The 17,185-nt window shown below is 40.4% G+C and overlaps 1 protein-coding gene across 1 annotated transcript in view; it reads left to right on the top strand.

Annotated features, from left to right (window-relative positions):
• Positions 1 to 1,636: 1,636 nt before the first annotated feature.
• The window catches only part of Mael (maelstrom spermatogenic transposon silencer), a 34,510-nt gene continuing 18,961 nt past the window's right edge, over positions 1,637 to 17,185 (top strand). The window contains exons 1-8 of the mRNA XM_021166086.1: positions 1,637 to 1,872; positions 2,046 to 2,138; positions 3,502 to 3,601; positions 4,928 to 5,083; positions 6,255 to 6,296; positions 13,789 to 13,913; positions 14,527 to 14,581; positions 14,688 to 14,829. Of these exons, the coding sequence (XP_021021745.1) occupies positions 1,741 to 1,872; positions 2,046 to 2,138; positions 3,502 to 3,601; positions 4,928 to 5,083; positions 6,255 to 6,296; positions 13,789 to 13,913; positions 14,527 to 14,581; positions 14,688 to 14,829 (845 nt within the window). The 5' untranslated portion in view covers positions 1,637 to 1,740. The remainder of the gene's footprint in view (positions 1,873 to 2,045; positions 2,139 to 3,501; positions 3,602 to 4,927; positions 5,084 to 6,254; positions 6,297 to 13,788; positions 13,914 to 14,526; positions 14,582 to 14,687; positions 14,830 to 17,185) is intronic.

The raw sequence follows: 17,185 nt of genomic DNA, 5'->3' as shown, positions 1-17,185 counted from the left end.
TTAATATGTCTATTAGGTACCAAAGAAGGGGAGTTAGCAAGTCTCCATAGAAGGTCTGTGTAGGTGAGCAGTTTCAGACTGTAAACGTCCACTCGGGGGCCACAGTAATTGCTCGCACTGAGCAATCAATTATTCATTCATAAACATTCATTCTCATTCTCTCCAGGAAAGCTTTATCGTTTCTCTGGCGCCTGGCCCATATAGGTAACAACTTTGCCAGTTTCTCACTGGTACGTTTTGGGTCATGGTCCTGCCCACGTCAACAAAAGCACATTCTTTCGGGATGCTACTCACTCAGAACTTCCTCTGATCCCTAAAGGAAGCACCACAAAAATAATCCATTATCTACTAAGAAAGAAAAACGTTTTTAAAGTGTCAGCCACACTTCAAGTGTCAGCGACGATTCATGATCAAGAAGAGTGTATACTATAAATGTTGACTGGTTCAATACCAGAAAAGTTTAGCAACATTACTAGCAAACAATTAAAACTGAGGTCATGGCCAGGCTGGAACTCCTGCTCAGTCTCTTCACAAGCTGGAAAACCCTGTTTATCCCCCTCCCACCAACTCCACCTACAAAGAAAAAACACCTCACTACTCAGTGTTCCAGCAACCCACCCATGAGTGCCTGCTCAGGGGCTCACGTTTTGACCATGTAAGGGCACAATACCAGCTCCTAACTCACATGTCATCACCCCATGCCCAAGACCCATTAAAAAAAAAACCAACCAAACAAACAAACAAACAACCCTTGTTTTTGCCTGGATATGTGACCTTGCTGACCTTGACCTGTGAAATCCGATGAACCCACCAGAGAGCTGCCTCCAAATAAACCTGTCATTATCTACTTTTAATCTGGTCTAATCTGGTTGATTATCTGTCAGTGAGAAAAGACGACCAGTTATCTGAAAAGATAAAATTTTTAAATGAATTTTCAACTCTACTTATACACAAATTAATACACAAAGGAATGTAGTTGGGAAGTAGAATGAGAAAACCCAGGCAAGATCAAGCAACACAGTTTGAACCAGTATGAGAACTCAGTATTACTAAATACACAGGCTCAACCTCGAGTCAGCAGTCACCAAGTAGATGAGAAAAGTATTTCACAATAACTTCGAAAAATGACACCTACTAATAAAACTGACCCCTCCCCAAATTACCCAGACCTTATAAGAAAGCCTATAAAACTTTATTCAAGGATGTTTTGTGAAACGGAAGTTTTCAAATATGTTGTGTTTGGTGGTGGTGTTGTCGTCTTGAAAACACCCTCCTGTTCCCACCTTTTCCCTCTCAGTGCTTTACACAAGCTCGCTAGTTCGGGCTGTGAAACACTCAGGAACCGAAAGCACCTGTGAGTCCTCTTCCTACTAACGGGATACATCACGCAACAATGTACAGGGAAAAAAAAATAATAATAAAAGCACCAGGCCTACCACGTGACAATCCCCGCCTACCGGGCAAGTGAGTCAGCCAATCACAGTGCTCTCCCCACCTGCGCCTCGCTCTTCCTCCCGCCCGCCCCCTCCGCCCCCTCCCGCACGAGGTGGAATCTTCCAGTTTCAGGCTGTTTCCCCCCCCACAGCAGGGGGCTCAATGCGGCTGCGCGCTGCGCCCTGATTGGCCAAGCGCCTGGCTGAAGCGCGCGCAGGCTCCGAGCTCAGTTACTAAGGGCGGGAGCCCGGCAAGGGCGCCGGCTGCTTGCTGAGTCTCTGGAGGGCGTCGAGGCCCGACGACGCCATGCCCAACCGCAGGGCCAGCCGCAATGCCTACTATTTCTTCGTACAGGAGAAGATTCCCGAACTGCGCCGGCGAGGCCTGCCGGTGGCCCGCGTGGCAGACGCCATCCCCTACTGCTCGGCCGACTGGGCGGTGAGGCTGCGGGCAGTTGGGCAGCGGGGAGGGCGCGGTGGGAACCCAGCCTGGGGGGAGCCCGTGGAGGGGACACGGCCCAAGGGCAGGACCAACCGACAGAACCTTCCAGAACCAGGGTGTGGATCGGACGCCTCACCGCTCTCCTCTCTTGTCTCCCTCTTCTCCCCAAGCTCTTGAGCGAGGATGAGAAGGAGAAATACTCAGAAATGGCTCGAGAGTGGAGAGCAGCCCAGGGAAAGGATTCTGGGCCTTCAGAGAAGCAGGTAAGGGCAGCCACCTCTCGCCCGCCCACCCTTGGACTCCAGCCACAGTGGAGCCCCAAGAACCTTCGGGAAGCTTCCAGATAGTGCACAAGCCTCAGGGGAAAGGCAGGTTTGGGGTTGGGGGGATCAGGGCTTGCACTATACGGCTCCCCGAGTGCCTTTCAGTTCTTAACGGTTAGACAGCTGTAATAATAATTTCTAAAAAGCGTAGGCTTTTATTTAAATGATTCCTAGAAACAAGCTTGTTAACAGTGCTTTAAATATTGTAATAACGAGATGTGAAGACCTGGGTTAACATTTGTAGATCCTACAGACCCCCCCCCCAAAAAAAAAAGTTAAGCAAATTCCAGAGTATTGGGATAGTAGACTACTAAGTCGGTATCTACAAGGTCATTACAGAAGTCTTTTTCTTCTCCCTTATGCTGTTTTTCTCTGTTTGTACATACTGAAATTTCTTAAATTTGTGACATTGGATTGGAATTCAAAATTGTGGCAAGTTATTTGTAAATATGGTAGGTAGATTTATATTTTAAGTTGATGTCTTAAGTCAGGTGGATTTTTGAGGATCTGTGCTTGTGAGCTTTGATTGCTCTTTTCAGATTTTTCTATAAAACATACCTCCTCAAGGGACTGGTGATGGCTCACTGGCTAAAAGCTCTGGCTACTCTTCCAAAAGTCCCAGATTTGAGTCGGTGCACCCACGTGCTGACTCACAACCATCTGTAACTCCAGTTCCCAAGGATTCTGATGCCCTCCTCTGGCTTCCACTGGTGCTGCACACACACATGTGACATACATACATGCAGCCAAGCCCAAGCACCTGTCTGCACACACACACACACACACACACACACACACACACACACACGAGAGAGAGGGGGGGGGATGAAAATTTGAAGAAAAAATTCTCCATAAAACTTAAGTATATTGTGTGTGTGTTCATGTTCGTGTGAGCCCACTTGTGCTTGAGTTATGATAGTTGGAGGCACAACCTTTTGTAATTTTCACTTTTCAATGAAAACCACAGATAACATTATAGACTTTATGATTTTGTTCTGTTTTCTTTAAATACTCTTCTTCTGCACGCCAGCCTGGCGTTTAGTAGGTACTGACTCGGGGAAGTAAGATGACAGAGAGTGCACAAATGGCTTTCAGCTATAGCTATTTACACCCGCCTTCCCATAGAGTGCTGTGGTTGGCTGGTATTTACTGCTAAAAGTCATGTTTTCATTGGCCTTGAGGGAAGGCTGACATAGTCCACAGGCTATTTTGAGGTTACTTTATTACATTTAAATATGGGAAGTAAAGTATCTAGCAATGGCTCTGCTTAAAAGTGTTTGATTGGTGATTCTCTTACTTTCAGAAACTTGTATCTACACCACTGAGGAGACCAGGCATGCTTGTACCAAAACCAAGTATTTCTCCCCCTGATATGTCAAGTTTATCTATAAAAAGTGATCAAGGTAGAGTATTCCTAAAATACTTCACTCAAATTTGAATGGCATATGGGGCAATTTTTAAAAAAAATGTTCTGTATGATGTGGGAAAATGGAAATAGTGTTTGCCATGCCATGGAAAGGACCTGCACCCATATATAGAGTGGTGGTCATGCTAGTTTATAATCCCTGTGCTAGGAGGTGGAGACACGACAGCTAGGCAGCCTGGCTAATTAGTAAACCTCAGATGCCCATGAGAGATCCATCACAAAGAAACATGGACAGCTCCTAGAGAATGACACTAGAGATTGGTGTGTGATAGCCTCACTCAAGGACATCAAGTCCCCACACCCATGCAAGTGCATCCCACCCCCCAAATGTGTTCTGTTCCTTTGATCCTACATTTCAAAGTCCTTGACTATACAGATTTAAACATGCTAGCACTGAGGTAATGCTGGATGAACTAATTTGCATTTGTTGAAATAATACTGGGAAGTTTTTTGTAACAAAAGTCCCCTGGTTTCTACCACTTTACATATTAAAAACATTAGTCTTCTTTGTAGCTTCCATACTTAGATTATAGAGGTAGACAAGAAGGATAAGGCTTTTAACCTATTCCCCAGCCTAGTAAGAGTGGATTCTAAGTGTTGGAATACAAAAACAGGTTACGGATTGATGGATATGTTAACTTAAAAGCTTGACTTTTAATCATTCCACAATTTATAAATACTTGAAGACCTGTGGTAACCCATAAAGATGTACTATTATTATTCGCCAATTAAGAATAAGGAATTTTAAAATATCCTGGGGTGGGCAGGCATGAAGCAAAGATAAGTTATTTCACTACCTTAGAGGAGAATGTAGCTAAGGGCCTTTTCTGTTCCTTCTGGCTGGCTTTATTGTGTTCTGCCTTTGTTTAACACAAACTTTTAACATTGGTCTTCCATGGCCAGTGCTAGTCCCACATATTTCTCATGTATATAGGTGGTCTTCTGTATAGTAGCAGAAAGTACAAAGGCAGAGAACTAAATTTCCATAGCTATGGCTCTACTTCATTTGTTCTCTTGGACTTTATTCCCCAAACCTATTTGCTGCATATGTCACAACTTATGTATCTGCTGAAAATAATGCTAACCTATAGCTGAATCATGTAAAAGCTGTTGCAAGACTGAATAATTCTATTGCTTTATATAAAGAATGGTTACTACTTAAATTCTTGATAAATGTGGTTGCAAAGTTTTTTACTTACCTGGTATAGTTGAGTTTTCTCTTTTATAACTCACTAGCAAAGACAGAACACATACCTGCACAAAAGCAATTCTAAAAGTCTTAGGGTTCTGTTTTGTTTTTCAGCTCTCCTTGGAGGCATTTTTTATTTTCTGAACATTTTTAGCCATGGTGAGCTACCTCCTCATTGTGAACAGCGCTTCCTCCCTTGTGAAATTGGCTGTGTTAAATACTCCCTCCAGGAAGGTATTATGGCAGATTTCCACAGCTTTATCCATCCAGGCAAGTACCCAGCATTTGATAGATCCTAAAGAGCATATAACTTTTAAAAACTGGCTTCATAGTAGTAGTTTTCTTAAGAGCTGGTGGGTTCTTAAAGAGTGCATAGACATAATACTTAAGTCCCAACTATTTTGGTTGATTGGTGCTTTTCCTCTTAAGTGAACATTAGAGTTCAGAGGATAGAATTCAGAAATGCACAACCTGCTGTTCTTTTACCCATGGCCTCACATCTTGGGGTTTTTCTGCTTTGTGTCTTTCCACTATCCGATCCTTCACCTCAGTAGTCTTTAGTATGAAGCTGATACTGCTTTATAACCTTGAAAATACCTTTCTGAACCAGCTAGCTCATTTGTAAAGTATTAGTGACTATTGAGACAGTGTGGAGGTAGACCAGTACTCTAAACATCCTTAGCCATCTCCTTTCCACTATTCAATTACACTAAAAGCAAAACAATAGCCCAGGGGAAACTCGAACCTGTAACATCGGCACTCTTTCAGAAGCTAAGTAAGGCAAGATTATTTAGCCTACACAGTGATACCCTGTCTCAAGGAACAAATGAAAAGCAGGATAGTTACAAAGAGTAGGATCTAACCAGTTCCCAAAGGACGGAGAGCAGTTAATACCCTTACAGTCAAGAGGGGAAATGTATCAAGAGAGGAGAGAGCTTGAACATTAATTTGGACATGTTCATTCTCAGAGGACAGCAGAGTTAATCATCTTATGCTTGTGGACATTGCTGCTTAGGGCAAGCCATACAGTTTTTAGTGTGTGTGTGTGTTTTGAAACACTGATAAGATAAAATTTCAACATTCTGAAAAATGTGTGTATGCTTGCAGTGTTGTGTCCCACCACCCACAGAGCTGTCCATTGGACCCTAGCTATAGAAGTTGTTTGCCATGACTTTTCTTTCTTAGTATAATTTTCCTGGAAGGAACAACTTGCTGTGAAAATACATAAAAATTATGTTAGTTATCATATGTTTGATTTATACAACAACCACCAAGACAAAAGGAAACAAAAAACAGAAAAGGGCAGTATGAGTTTTAATTTTATATTTCAAGGTAATAAAAGTAACCCACACTGAAACTTGGTCATCATATGAAGGATTACTGCAGCACAAGTAAGAGAACTTCAGATTTCTGTTTCTCAACAAAGTACTTTGTGTTATAGGTGAAATTCCACGAGGATTTCGATTCCATTGCCAGGCTGCAAGTAAGTATAAAGGAATTTGGGTAAGAGGGTCTGAGTGTGAACAGCCCTGTTAAGACTTGCTCCTTTAACTTAGAAAATGCACGCTGTGGGGAATGATAGGTGGAATGATCTTTAAAACCTTTAACCTACACATGCACACTCCTGGTATAGGGGACAGGACTGGGGCCTTACACATGCTAGGCAGTCACTGCCACAGTGCTGGACTTGCAGCCCAAAACTCTTAAAGTTTTCCTGACTTTAACTCTTCTTCTTTCCAAGGTAATACAGATTTACTTTCCTGATGTTAATAATCCATAGGTTTCCCAGGTCAGCTGTTGGCATAGTGGCCAGGCTCTTAGGAAAGTCATGAGAAGTTTCAGGTGATCCAGACTTAGACCCATTTATGAGCAATGTCTATTTTAAAACATTTTTTTTTTAGAATCCATACTTTTAAAAGTTCAGACTGGAGCAGTTTTGAGGTTTGGGTGAGAGAATCAAGCTTTTAAGTATTTTGTAACCAAAAAGCTTGACTATGACTAAATTTATCTAAGATTGGAGCTCAACTCTTACTAGAAACAAGGTTTTAAGCAGTTTCCTGTTTGACGAAAATGAAAATCATTAGTTTTACATTAAATTGAGATTCATTCAATATATTCTTTAAGGAACCATTTAATTCCTACTTGTACAGTTTAACTTTAAAATGTGGTCAACTAGTCTATAGAAGTATTAGAAATAGATGTTTGTCAAGCCTACTGTAACTGGAATATCATAAGTTTTATAATGCTTGTGTGTGTGTGTGTGTGTGTGTGTATACACATGAGCATGCATGTGATCAGAGGACAGCTCTGGGCAGTCCGTTTGTTGCCCACCTTGTGAAGCTGGATCACGAGTTTCTCGGGTGCCTCTGTCTCCCATCTTGAGATAGATGTGCTAAGATTACAGATGCCTACTGCCACATCCAGGTCTTGTTGTTTTTTTAATAATGTGGGTTTTAGGAACTGAACTCAGTCTGTCAGAGTTACTTACCTGTTGTACTGTCTCTGACCCTATAATGCTGTTTTTATACAAGTATTTTGTATTATCCCATTATATTTTGTATTTGTCTGGTTCAAATATTTTAAAAACAAGCAAACAAAAACAGTACAGATCTGTTGTTTGCCCTAGAACCAAAGTTGGAAACTGTGGACTAAGGAGTTTGAAATTTTCTGTTCTTTTCTGTTCTGTTCTTTTCTTTTCTGTTCTTTTCTGTTCTGTTCTGTTCTTTTCTTTTTTTTTTTTTTAATTATGCCTCCTCATATATTTTGAAATAGGAAAAGAAGCTTATTCAGAAACATTTTAAAATCTCCCTCACAAGTTACATTATTTGAGGTTATTGTGCTGGTAAGTAGATGGTAATTAAAAACAAGTGGAGGAGCTAGAGAGAGAGGTGGCTCTGCAGTTAAGAGTACTTTCTAGAAGATTCAGGTTCAGGTTCCAGCATCCACATCAGGATGCTCACAGCCGTCTAATTCAGGGGATCTGATGCCTCTTCAGGCCTCTATAGGTACCTGCACTCAGTGTTCATAGACATACACACAAAGAAGTAAGTGAAATAAGTGTTTAGGACCTAAGAATGAAGCCAGGGACAGTAGCTTATACTTGTAATTCCAGAGCTTGGAAGATTTAGGCAGGAGGACCTGGTACAACTTGAGGCAAGCATGGGATATAAACAGAGTTTGTTGCCAGTCTATGCCACAGAGCAAGACTTAAACTCAACAAAAATCTCAAACATGTTTTTTTGTGAAATCTAGTTTCTGGTTTTATTTTTGTGTCTTAACTTGAAACATGGTTTCAGTGGGTTCATCATCCGAGTGGGTGCATTGCCTTCCTGCTGTGTCCACTCAGTTATTTAGAGTGTCACTGTTGCCATTCCTTTGCTATTTTAGGATCAGATCTTTAAATATTTTGCTTAATTGCATGTTTTGCAGTATTTTCACATTAAGCAAATTAACAGACTCCTTCCTTTCTAAAAGCTGCCTCTCTTATCTCTATCTCTTATCTCTATCTTACTCGAGGCCAGGAACATTTTCTTCTTGCTCATGCTGAGGATCAACCTAAGCAGGTACTACTGCTGAGCTACAGCACAGCTGGGAATGGCTTCCTAGTTTATTATTCCAGATAATTGAAACAGCACAGTGTTCTCATTCAGACAAACTTAAAATGTTTGGAGCTTGCCAATTTAAGCCTGTCTCAAGTTGCCAATTAAATAACCCTGGGAAATGTGCCAATTAAATAAGATAAATGATGGTTAGAGTGACAGCTGTGTTGACATAGTACCTAAAAATGCCTGTGCTAATGTAGTGTACTGACTCGGAGAAGACCAGGCTTCATAGAATAATCTACCAAGCCAGATTTATATATTGATATGTGCTCTATTTAAGCAGAGGCCAGCAAACATGCACATAGATTTCTCATGGCTATGGAGATGGCTCAGTGGGTAAGATGCTTGCTGCCAAAACTGATGCTTGCGCTCGATCCACAGGAACCCCATGTACCTCCTTCCTGAACAAACAGAGACCTGACTGCCTGGTCTTCAGGTAGTGAAGTGAAATGAAGACTGCTTCACAGGCATTGTAGGTTACTGTGTGGGAGTAGTAAAGTGTCTCAGGATTGAAAGGCATTTTAGTATGCATTCCAGTGACACCTCCTTCCCACTTAGGCTCCTGACAGAGAGGTGCTTCCGGTTCTCTGTGAGCTGGGGACTGAGGTCTTGACTCCTTCCTCCCTTGAATGAGAAGCGCTTGCCTTGGCTCATCTCACTGGTCAATGTTAACTTTTCCTTAGAGAAGCTGTGCTTGAAGAGAGGCCAAGCTTGGAGTCCATGCTGCAGTTGTCTATAGGAAAGGCCCATCAGCTTTTCAAATGCATCTTTATCCAAAAAATGCACCATCAACTTACCCTGTAGACTGTTAATGAACAGCAACATACAAGTGCCATTGGCAGCCTTCCCTCCCCCACAAAGGTCTTTATAAGAGAAGTGTTACAAATTTGGTGTTAATCGTATTTTCTGAATAATTTTGCTATGTATATGTTCATTTTTTAATTTTTGTTTTTATAAATATGTATTAGCATTTCTGTAGTTATTTTTAAGCACATCTTTTGCTCATTTACTTCTTTTTCTTACATTCTGTATGTTTAGTATAGAACTTTACTGTTTGTTTATTAAAATGTATGAAAATGCCCTTTTCTCATCTTGAGCCTTGCATTTTTCACTCTCTGTGAGGCCTTTTTTAAGAATTTCAGTACTAGGTGCTGAACCCTAGGTTCTGCACATGCTAAGCAAGTACTAGATTGAGCTGCATCCCTAGCCCTGTGTGCTGCTGTCTTTTAATAAGCACAAGGGTTGGGTTTTAGTTAGCAAGCACTCAATTTTTATCAACTGTGACTGTAAATCGCTCTTTACTACCTGAAGGTTAGTCATCTGCCCTAAACTTTGCTATTTGTTTTTTGTATCTGGTGCTTACTCCACCTGGAATTGAGAAACGGCAATTTAATTTCATTGCTTTCTCCTGTAGACAGCCAGTTATTTGACATCATTTAGTGAACAACCTAATTTTCCCCAGTATGTAGTGCTTCTTAGACTAGATCATACTTCTGCTTGTTTTTTTTTTTAAATTGGTCTGATGGGATTTGTTTTTTGTTTGTTTGTTTTTTGAGGAGGCTGGCTTGACTATCCTTAATTAAGCATAATAATTTGAAAATGTTTAGATAGCTCCCCTGACCTTGTGAAATATCATAGCTATTTTTGACCCATGTTTTTCAGCCACAATTTGGAACCAGTCTTTCATTCACCAAAAACAAACAAACAAACAAACACCCCTTGTTGATAAATTGGGATCATCTGTAAGTATTTGGGTCATTTTGGGGAAGATAGATGTCTTCATAACGTAGCCTTTCCATCATGAAACAAGCAATTCCAGGTCTATAATTTCCTTAACAAGGTTATTGTTGATCTTTTTTTAAAAGATGGGAGTCTTCAACCTTGACTAGCCTAGAATTTCTTATTTAGAATAGGTTATCATATCTAGGACAATCCCCTGCCTCTGAGTACCTCCATCACCTTGCCATTTTTATGTTGTCTTGTAAGTGCTATGTTTTGAATTGTCTTCTGATTTTTTTTACTTAGTTTTGCCTTAGTATGAAGGCTATGATCTCTACTTTGTAGTGTCTCACCAACAAGTAATTCGTTGTAGTTTCTTCTTCCCTCACTTCCCTTATTTTTGCTGTGCACACTTTTATCAGAGTGAAGAGTTCCTTCTGTTTTCAGTTTGATTACAGATGAATATTTTAATAAGAATACTCTTTTCAAGGCTCCAGTGTGAATTCATTAGCTACTTACCAACTTAAAGACTTACCAACTGCTAAACTGTTTCGTGTCCTGGGTAGTGGTGGCTCACACCTTTAATCCTGATGCAGAGGTAGAGGCAGAAGCAGAAGGATCTCTGATTTCAAGGCCTGCTTGGATTACAGAGTGATTTCCAGAGTAACCAAGGCTACGACAGAGAACCCTGTCTCAAAACAAAAACAAAACCAAAACAGGCAACAAAACTTGTTTTTGCACTCTAGAGAAAACCCAACATAGTAACCATAGGTCTCTTAATTGTTGTTTGGCTTGCTCATGCTTTGTCTTAGCATCTGTACATTTATGATGCTGTTGACGTCTTATTTGGTTACCAGGTTTACTTTCTATGACGAAAGATGATGGAAATGGGTTGGGATATGTTTTGTTTTGTTTTAAGTCTGTTTTCTGGTTCTGCAGAAGGTATTTAATAAAGTTGTTATTTCTTTGAACAGAAGTGACCTAGTTGTTTAAAGACTTGTGTTAGTAATTATATTATAATTATGTTTATTCGGAGAGGCCCCACCAGTGCCTGACAAATACAGAGGTGGATCCTCGAAGCCTGCCATTGGACTGAGCACAGAGCCCCAAATGGAGGAGCTAGAGAAAGGACTCAAGGAGCTGAAGGGGTTTGCAGCCCCATAGGAGGAACAACAATATGAATTAACCAGTACTCCCAGAGCTCCCAGGGACTAAACCACCAATCAAAGAGTACACATGGTGGGACTTATGGCACCAGCTGCATATGTAGCAGAGAATGGCCTAATTGGTCATCAATGGGAGGAGAGGCCCTTGGTTCTGGGAAGGCTCTATGCCCCAGTGTAGGGGGAATGCCAGGGCCAGGAGGCAGGTGTGGGTGGGTTGGTGAGCAGGGGGAGTTGAGGGGGATATAGGGGGTTTCCCAAGGGGAAACCAGGAAAGGGGACAAATTTGAAATGTAAAGTAAATATCTAATAAAAAATCAATTACATTTATTAATATGCTTTCATAGCTTCTTAGTTATTGTGTTAATCAGACAATCCCCCCACCTTCTTCCCTGTGTGTATGTGTGGTCATATTACTATTATCCAAGGAATGTTTATGGTTGTGTCTGGCAGAACACTGGAGTCACTAGGCATCTAAGATTACCTTAATGCATGATCAGAAATTGAGATAATCTAAAATTATGCTTCAAACTTTGCAAGTAATCCATCTCCGCTCTCTAATGGAGAGAGAGAAGGGGGACAGGTTACTACCAGAAAATTAGACATAAGATTTGTACCACACGCAGTAGAAGGCAGGAGACAATACATTTTATTAATATTTTCACATAGAATATCTAAACCAGTCTGGCCTTGAACTTGTGATCTTCATGCCTTACACAGAGTCCTCCCCCCCAGCCCCCCAGCTCTGAGATTACAGATAAGCACCACTAAGCTTAACATTTTATTTACACAAATAGAACAAAAGCATCTTAAATTTTTACTGAGTCTGCTAAAAATTGTGTAATTTTTCATGTTTTAAGGATTTTCTTTCTCAGTTCTTTGTCTTTCTTCCTTTCCGAGATTCCAAGCTCCAGTTCCTCATTATTGCATTGTTCTCTATAGTGCATTGAAGTAGAAGTTCACTTGTTGAACCTAGTAACTTCCACCACACCAAAGAAACTTTTGGGTACCATTCTATGAATTTCGGTTTTGATTCTCCTTTCTGTCTCTGTACATGCTATTTCACAAAGACTGAAAAGAAGGAATTTCAGAGTAACTTAGGCCTTCAGGGAGCTATGTTCACTTTATTTATTTATTTATTTTTACTTCTGGATGCACTTAGAGGACTCAGGTTTCTAATCATGGGTTCTAAGAATGTTGCTTGGCCATTTAGCTGCCTCTAGAATTAACAAGTGATCTAAACGCAGCCTTTTAGAAGCTTCCTAACTTATCACCAAGTCTTAACTGCTGTACATGTATGCTCTGCTAATATCTTAGAAGTCCTGTTTTTTGTGGAAGGGTTCATCTGAATCACATGAGATATTTTTTTTTTCTGGAGGCAGGGAATTCACACTGCCTTTAAAAATGATTTACTATTTTTAATGTGAATGAGTGTTTTCTGATGTATGTTTGTACATTACATGCATGCCATTGAGACCAGAAAGAGGAGGCTGGGTCCTCTGAACTGGAGTTGAAATAGTCGTTAGCCACTCACTGTATGGATGATGGGATTGGAACCTGGGTCCTCTAGAAGAGCAGCCAGTGCTACTAACCACTTGATCTTCTCTCCAAGCCCATACACCCTCTTTAAAATAGCAGTCATGGGCCAGCAATATAGTTCATGAGATAATGGCACTTGTTGCTAAGCCTGAATACTTGGGTTTAGTCATGGACTCCACATGGTGAGGAATCCGCTTCTGTTAGGTTGTCCTGTGAACTCCACATGCATGCTATGGCATGTGCATATGCTCATAACAAATTGTAAACAATTTTTATGGGAGAGGCTAGAAAAATTGCTCAATGCTTAAAGTGCTTGTGGCACAAATGTGAGGGGTGGAGTTTAGAGCCATAGAACTTATTGAAATACCTGGTACCTGTGATTCCAGCCTCAGACAGACACAGTGAATCCCCAGAGACTAACCATACCAGCAAGTTCTGGGTTTGAGTGAAAGACCCTGCCTCAGTGAGTAAGGTGAAGAGATCAAGTATGATTCCTGATAGCACATTCAGGTCTCCACATGCATGTGCATGTGTGTCCTGTTGTACCCGCCCCCCATTCCTACAAACATCCATACACACATGTATACACACATGAAAATGAAAAAGTTATACTATGAAGTCCTCCAGCATTTAACAAAACATGTTTGAAAGGCATCATGGGAACAATGCAAACACTGTAGACTTGGTCATCAAGAAACATGGGTTCAAGTAATGACTTAATTGTTGATTATTTCTGGGAGTCTCCGTGGTCTCTTCTTAATTTATGCATTTCCCACCTTCTAGAGTAATCATAAGATTTTTGTTGAAAGTGTGTACAGTATCTAATGAGAAGCAGGCTTGGCACAAATGCTTCCATGTGCATTACCCACTCTTCTGTAATCCTGTGCCCACACTTAGCTGGCTTGTCTTCCTCAGCTCAGGTGTTGACCTTCCACCTCTTTATTTCCCTCAGGTGATTCTAGTCACAAGATTCCTATTTCAAACTTCGAATTCGGGCATGATCAAGCAACTGTGTTACAAAACCTCTATAAATTTATACATCCAAACCCAGGGAACTGGCCACCTATTTACTGCAAGGTAATACCCAGTAAGAAGTTCTTTTAAGGTTATTCTTTTAGACACCAGAAGATTTTAAAAAGATACTGAAAGAACTTCAGTTTTCTGTTAGTTGTATGTTTTTAAATGTTCTGAATTAATTTTTGTGAAATTAGTATAGCCTTTAAATTCCTAAATTTTGGAGGCTACAAAAGCTGAGTGTATTTTTTTCAAATCCCTTTTGAAATACCTGCAATATCTGTTTTTGTTCAATGAATGGATACTCCATTCTGTATCCATACAAGACTATATGCTACACAGATTACTTTCCATCCAAAGCTGTCTTTATCAAGTAATTTTACTCCTTTTGTGATATTTAGAAAAGACTTTGCTTTATCTAAACTCTCTAGGATAGTGGTCACAAATTGGGTCCTAAACTTGCTACACATTGTATTCCCACGACCAGATCACATGATCTGAACATTGAATTCTTGATTGGCCTACTCTTAAGTCTCATTTGATTTTTATAAACTGTATTAACATATATGCGTTACTATCTGAATTCAGTTAGTATCTACACACACCTTAATTTAAAAGGACTGTTAATTAAAATAATCCAAAATAGGTGAAAATAACAATGATTTTCCTTCTGCAGTCTGATGATAGAGCCAGAGTCAACTGGTGTTTGAAGCGTATGGAGCGGGCATCAGGTGAGTGGAAACGGGGGTCATTGCGGGAAGTGCAATACATACTTTTAACATATGTGTTCTGAATGCCCAAATTCACTAATTTTATTTTTCTATTCACTAATGGAAGAAATAAGGCAAGATCTAGAACTTCTCACTGTAGAGGACCTTGTAGTTGGGATCTACCAGCAAAAATTCCTCAAGGAGCCCTCTAAGACCTGGGTGCGAAGCCTCCTAGATGTGGCCATGTGGGACTATTCTAGCAACACGAGGTATTGATAGTTATTTTGTAATTTGCTAATGTTGATATCTTTTCTGAACTACATTCTGAGAAAATAGGCTTTGACTAGGTTTTAGGTTTTGTGCTTTTTTCCTTTTGTGAAGTACTTTTTAGTTAAATCTGGTAAACATCTAAAACTATTTTTATGTGTATTAATTAGTGTTTGTGCACACACCAAATGAGTTCCTGAAATTCCTGGAGGCCAGACAAAGGTGTTAGATCCTCTGTTGCTGGAAACCAAACCCTAGGCCTCTAGAGGTGCTCTTTACTACTGAACCAGCTCTCCAGCCTAGGAAAACTTATTTTTAGATGTCGTATTTAATATTAACATCCAATAATTGATCAAAAGATACATTGCTGCTTTACACTAAAAACAAAAAATACCACCAAATGACCTACTAGTTTTAACCAGTAAGAATTTCTCTGCTAATGAAACAATGCTTTTAGATTTATTTTGACTTTAGTTTTACTAAATTGTTTTCACATATATAATATATAAAGATACATGAGTAAATTTGCAAAAATGTTTATTTTTATTTTGAAATAATCCTAGATTTACTGAAAAGTTAAAAGAACAATAAAAAATAAACAGTACTCTCTTGGTTTCTTTAATTAGCATATTAACACATTTTCATAATGATTTGTCTCTAAGTACATACACACTTTGTCTAAGCCACTTGAGAGTAAATTAAAGTCACTCTGCTTCTTTGTAGCTAAGTATGCCGATATTCCTAAGGATGAACACTTCTCTTATAGAAGCATGATTACCAAAGTCAGAATATTGCCATTGACACAGAGTACTATTATCTAAGCAGAAGTTCATAGCTTGCAAGTCCTTCCATGATGTCTTTAGAGATAAAACAGTATCTCAAGTCCAGTCCTGGGTCACATTTTGCATGGTCTTCATGTGTCTTACAAGTACTTTGATCTGGAACATTTTGGTCATGTGTGTGCCTGAGTGTTACTAGGGCCCACCTGGAATTCATGGTCCTATGCTTCAGCCTCCCAAGTGCTGGTATTACAGGCATGTACCACTCTACCACTCTCCTGGGCTCCTTAGTCTCTTACGGTTTTGACATTTCTTTGAAGAAAAATGAAGTCCAATTTTTTTTGGATATTTTCTCTATTTACATTTCAAATGTTACCCCTTTCCTGGATCCCCCTCCGAAAAAAACCCTCCCCCTTCCCCTGCTCCCCAACCAACCCACTCCTGCTTCCTGGCCCTGGCTTTCCCCCACACTGAGGCATAGAACCTTCACAGGACAAAGGGCCTCTCCTCACATTGATGTCAGACTAGGCCATTCTCTGCTGCATATGCAGCTGGAGTCATGAGTCCCACCATGTGTGCTCTTTGGAGGTTTAGTCCCTGGGAGCTCAGGGGGGTGCTGGCTAGTTCAAACCTCTTCAGCTCGTTGGGTCCTTTCTCTAGCTCCTTCATTGGGGATCCTGTGCTCAGTCAATAGATGGCTGGGATCATCCACCTCTGTATTTGTGAGGCACTAACAGAGCCTCTCAGGTGAGAGCTATGTCAGGCTCCTGTCAACTAGCACTTGTTAGCATTCACAACAGTGTCCAGGTTTGGAGATTGTAAATGGGATGGATCCTCAAGTGAGTCAGTCTCTAGATGGTCATTTCTTCAGTCTCTACTCAACACTTTGTCTCTGTAACTCCTTCCATGGGTGTTTTGTAACCCCCTTCTAAGATGGATAGAAATATCCACACTATGGTCTTCCTTCTTCTTGAGTTTCATGTAGTTTGTGAATTGTATCTTGGGTATTCTGAGTTTCTGAGCTAATATCTGCATATCAGTGAGTACATATGATGTATGTTCTTTTGTGATTGAGTTACCTCACTCAGGATGATGCCCTCCAGGTCCCATCCATTTGCCTACAAATTTCATAAATTCATTGTTTTTAATAGCTAGGTAGTACTCCAGTGTGTTGATGGACCACATTTTCTGTATCCATTCCTCTGTTGAGGAACATCTGGGTTCTTTCCACCTTCTGGCTATTATAAGTAAGGCTACAGTGAACATAGTGGAGCATGTGTCCTTATTACATGTTGGAGAATCTTCTGGGTATATGCCCAGGAGTGGTATTTCTGGGTCCTCGAGTAGTACTATGTACAATTTTCTGAGGAACTGCGAAACTGATTTCCAGAGTGGTTGTACCAGCTTGCAATTCCATTAGCAATGGAGGAGTGTCGCTTTCTCCAAATCCTCTCCAGCATCTGCTGTCATCTGCACTTTTTAATCTTAGCCATTCTTACTGGTGTGAGGTGGAATCTCAGGGTTGTTTTGATTTGCATTTCTCTGATGACTAAGGATGCTGAACATTTTTTTAGGTGCT

This window comes from Mus caroli, chromosome 1, assembly GCF_900094665.2.
Source record: "Mus caroli chromosome 1, CAROLI_EIJ_v1.1, whole genome shotgun sequence".
NCBI classification, from domain to species: domain Eukaryota; kingdom Metazoa; phylum Chordata; class Mammalia; order Rodentia; family Muridae; genus Mus; species Mus caroli.
This window is presented reverse-complemented; position numbering and strand designations above follow the sequence as displayed.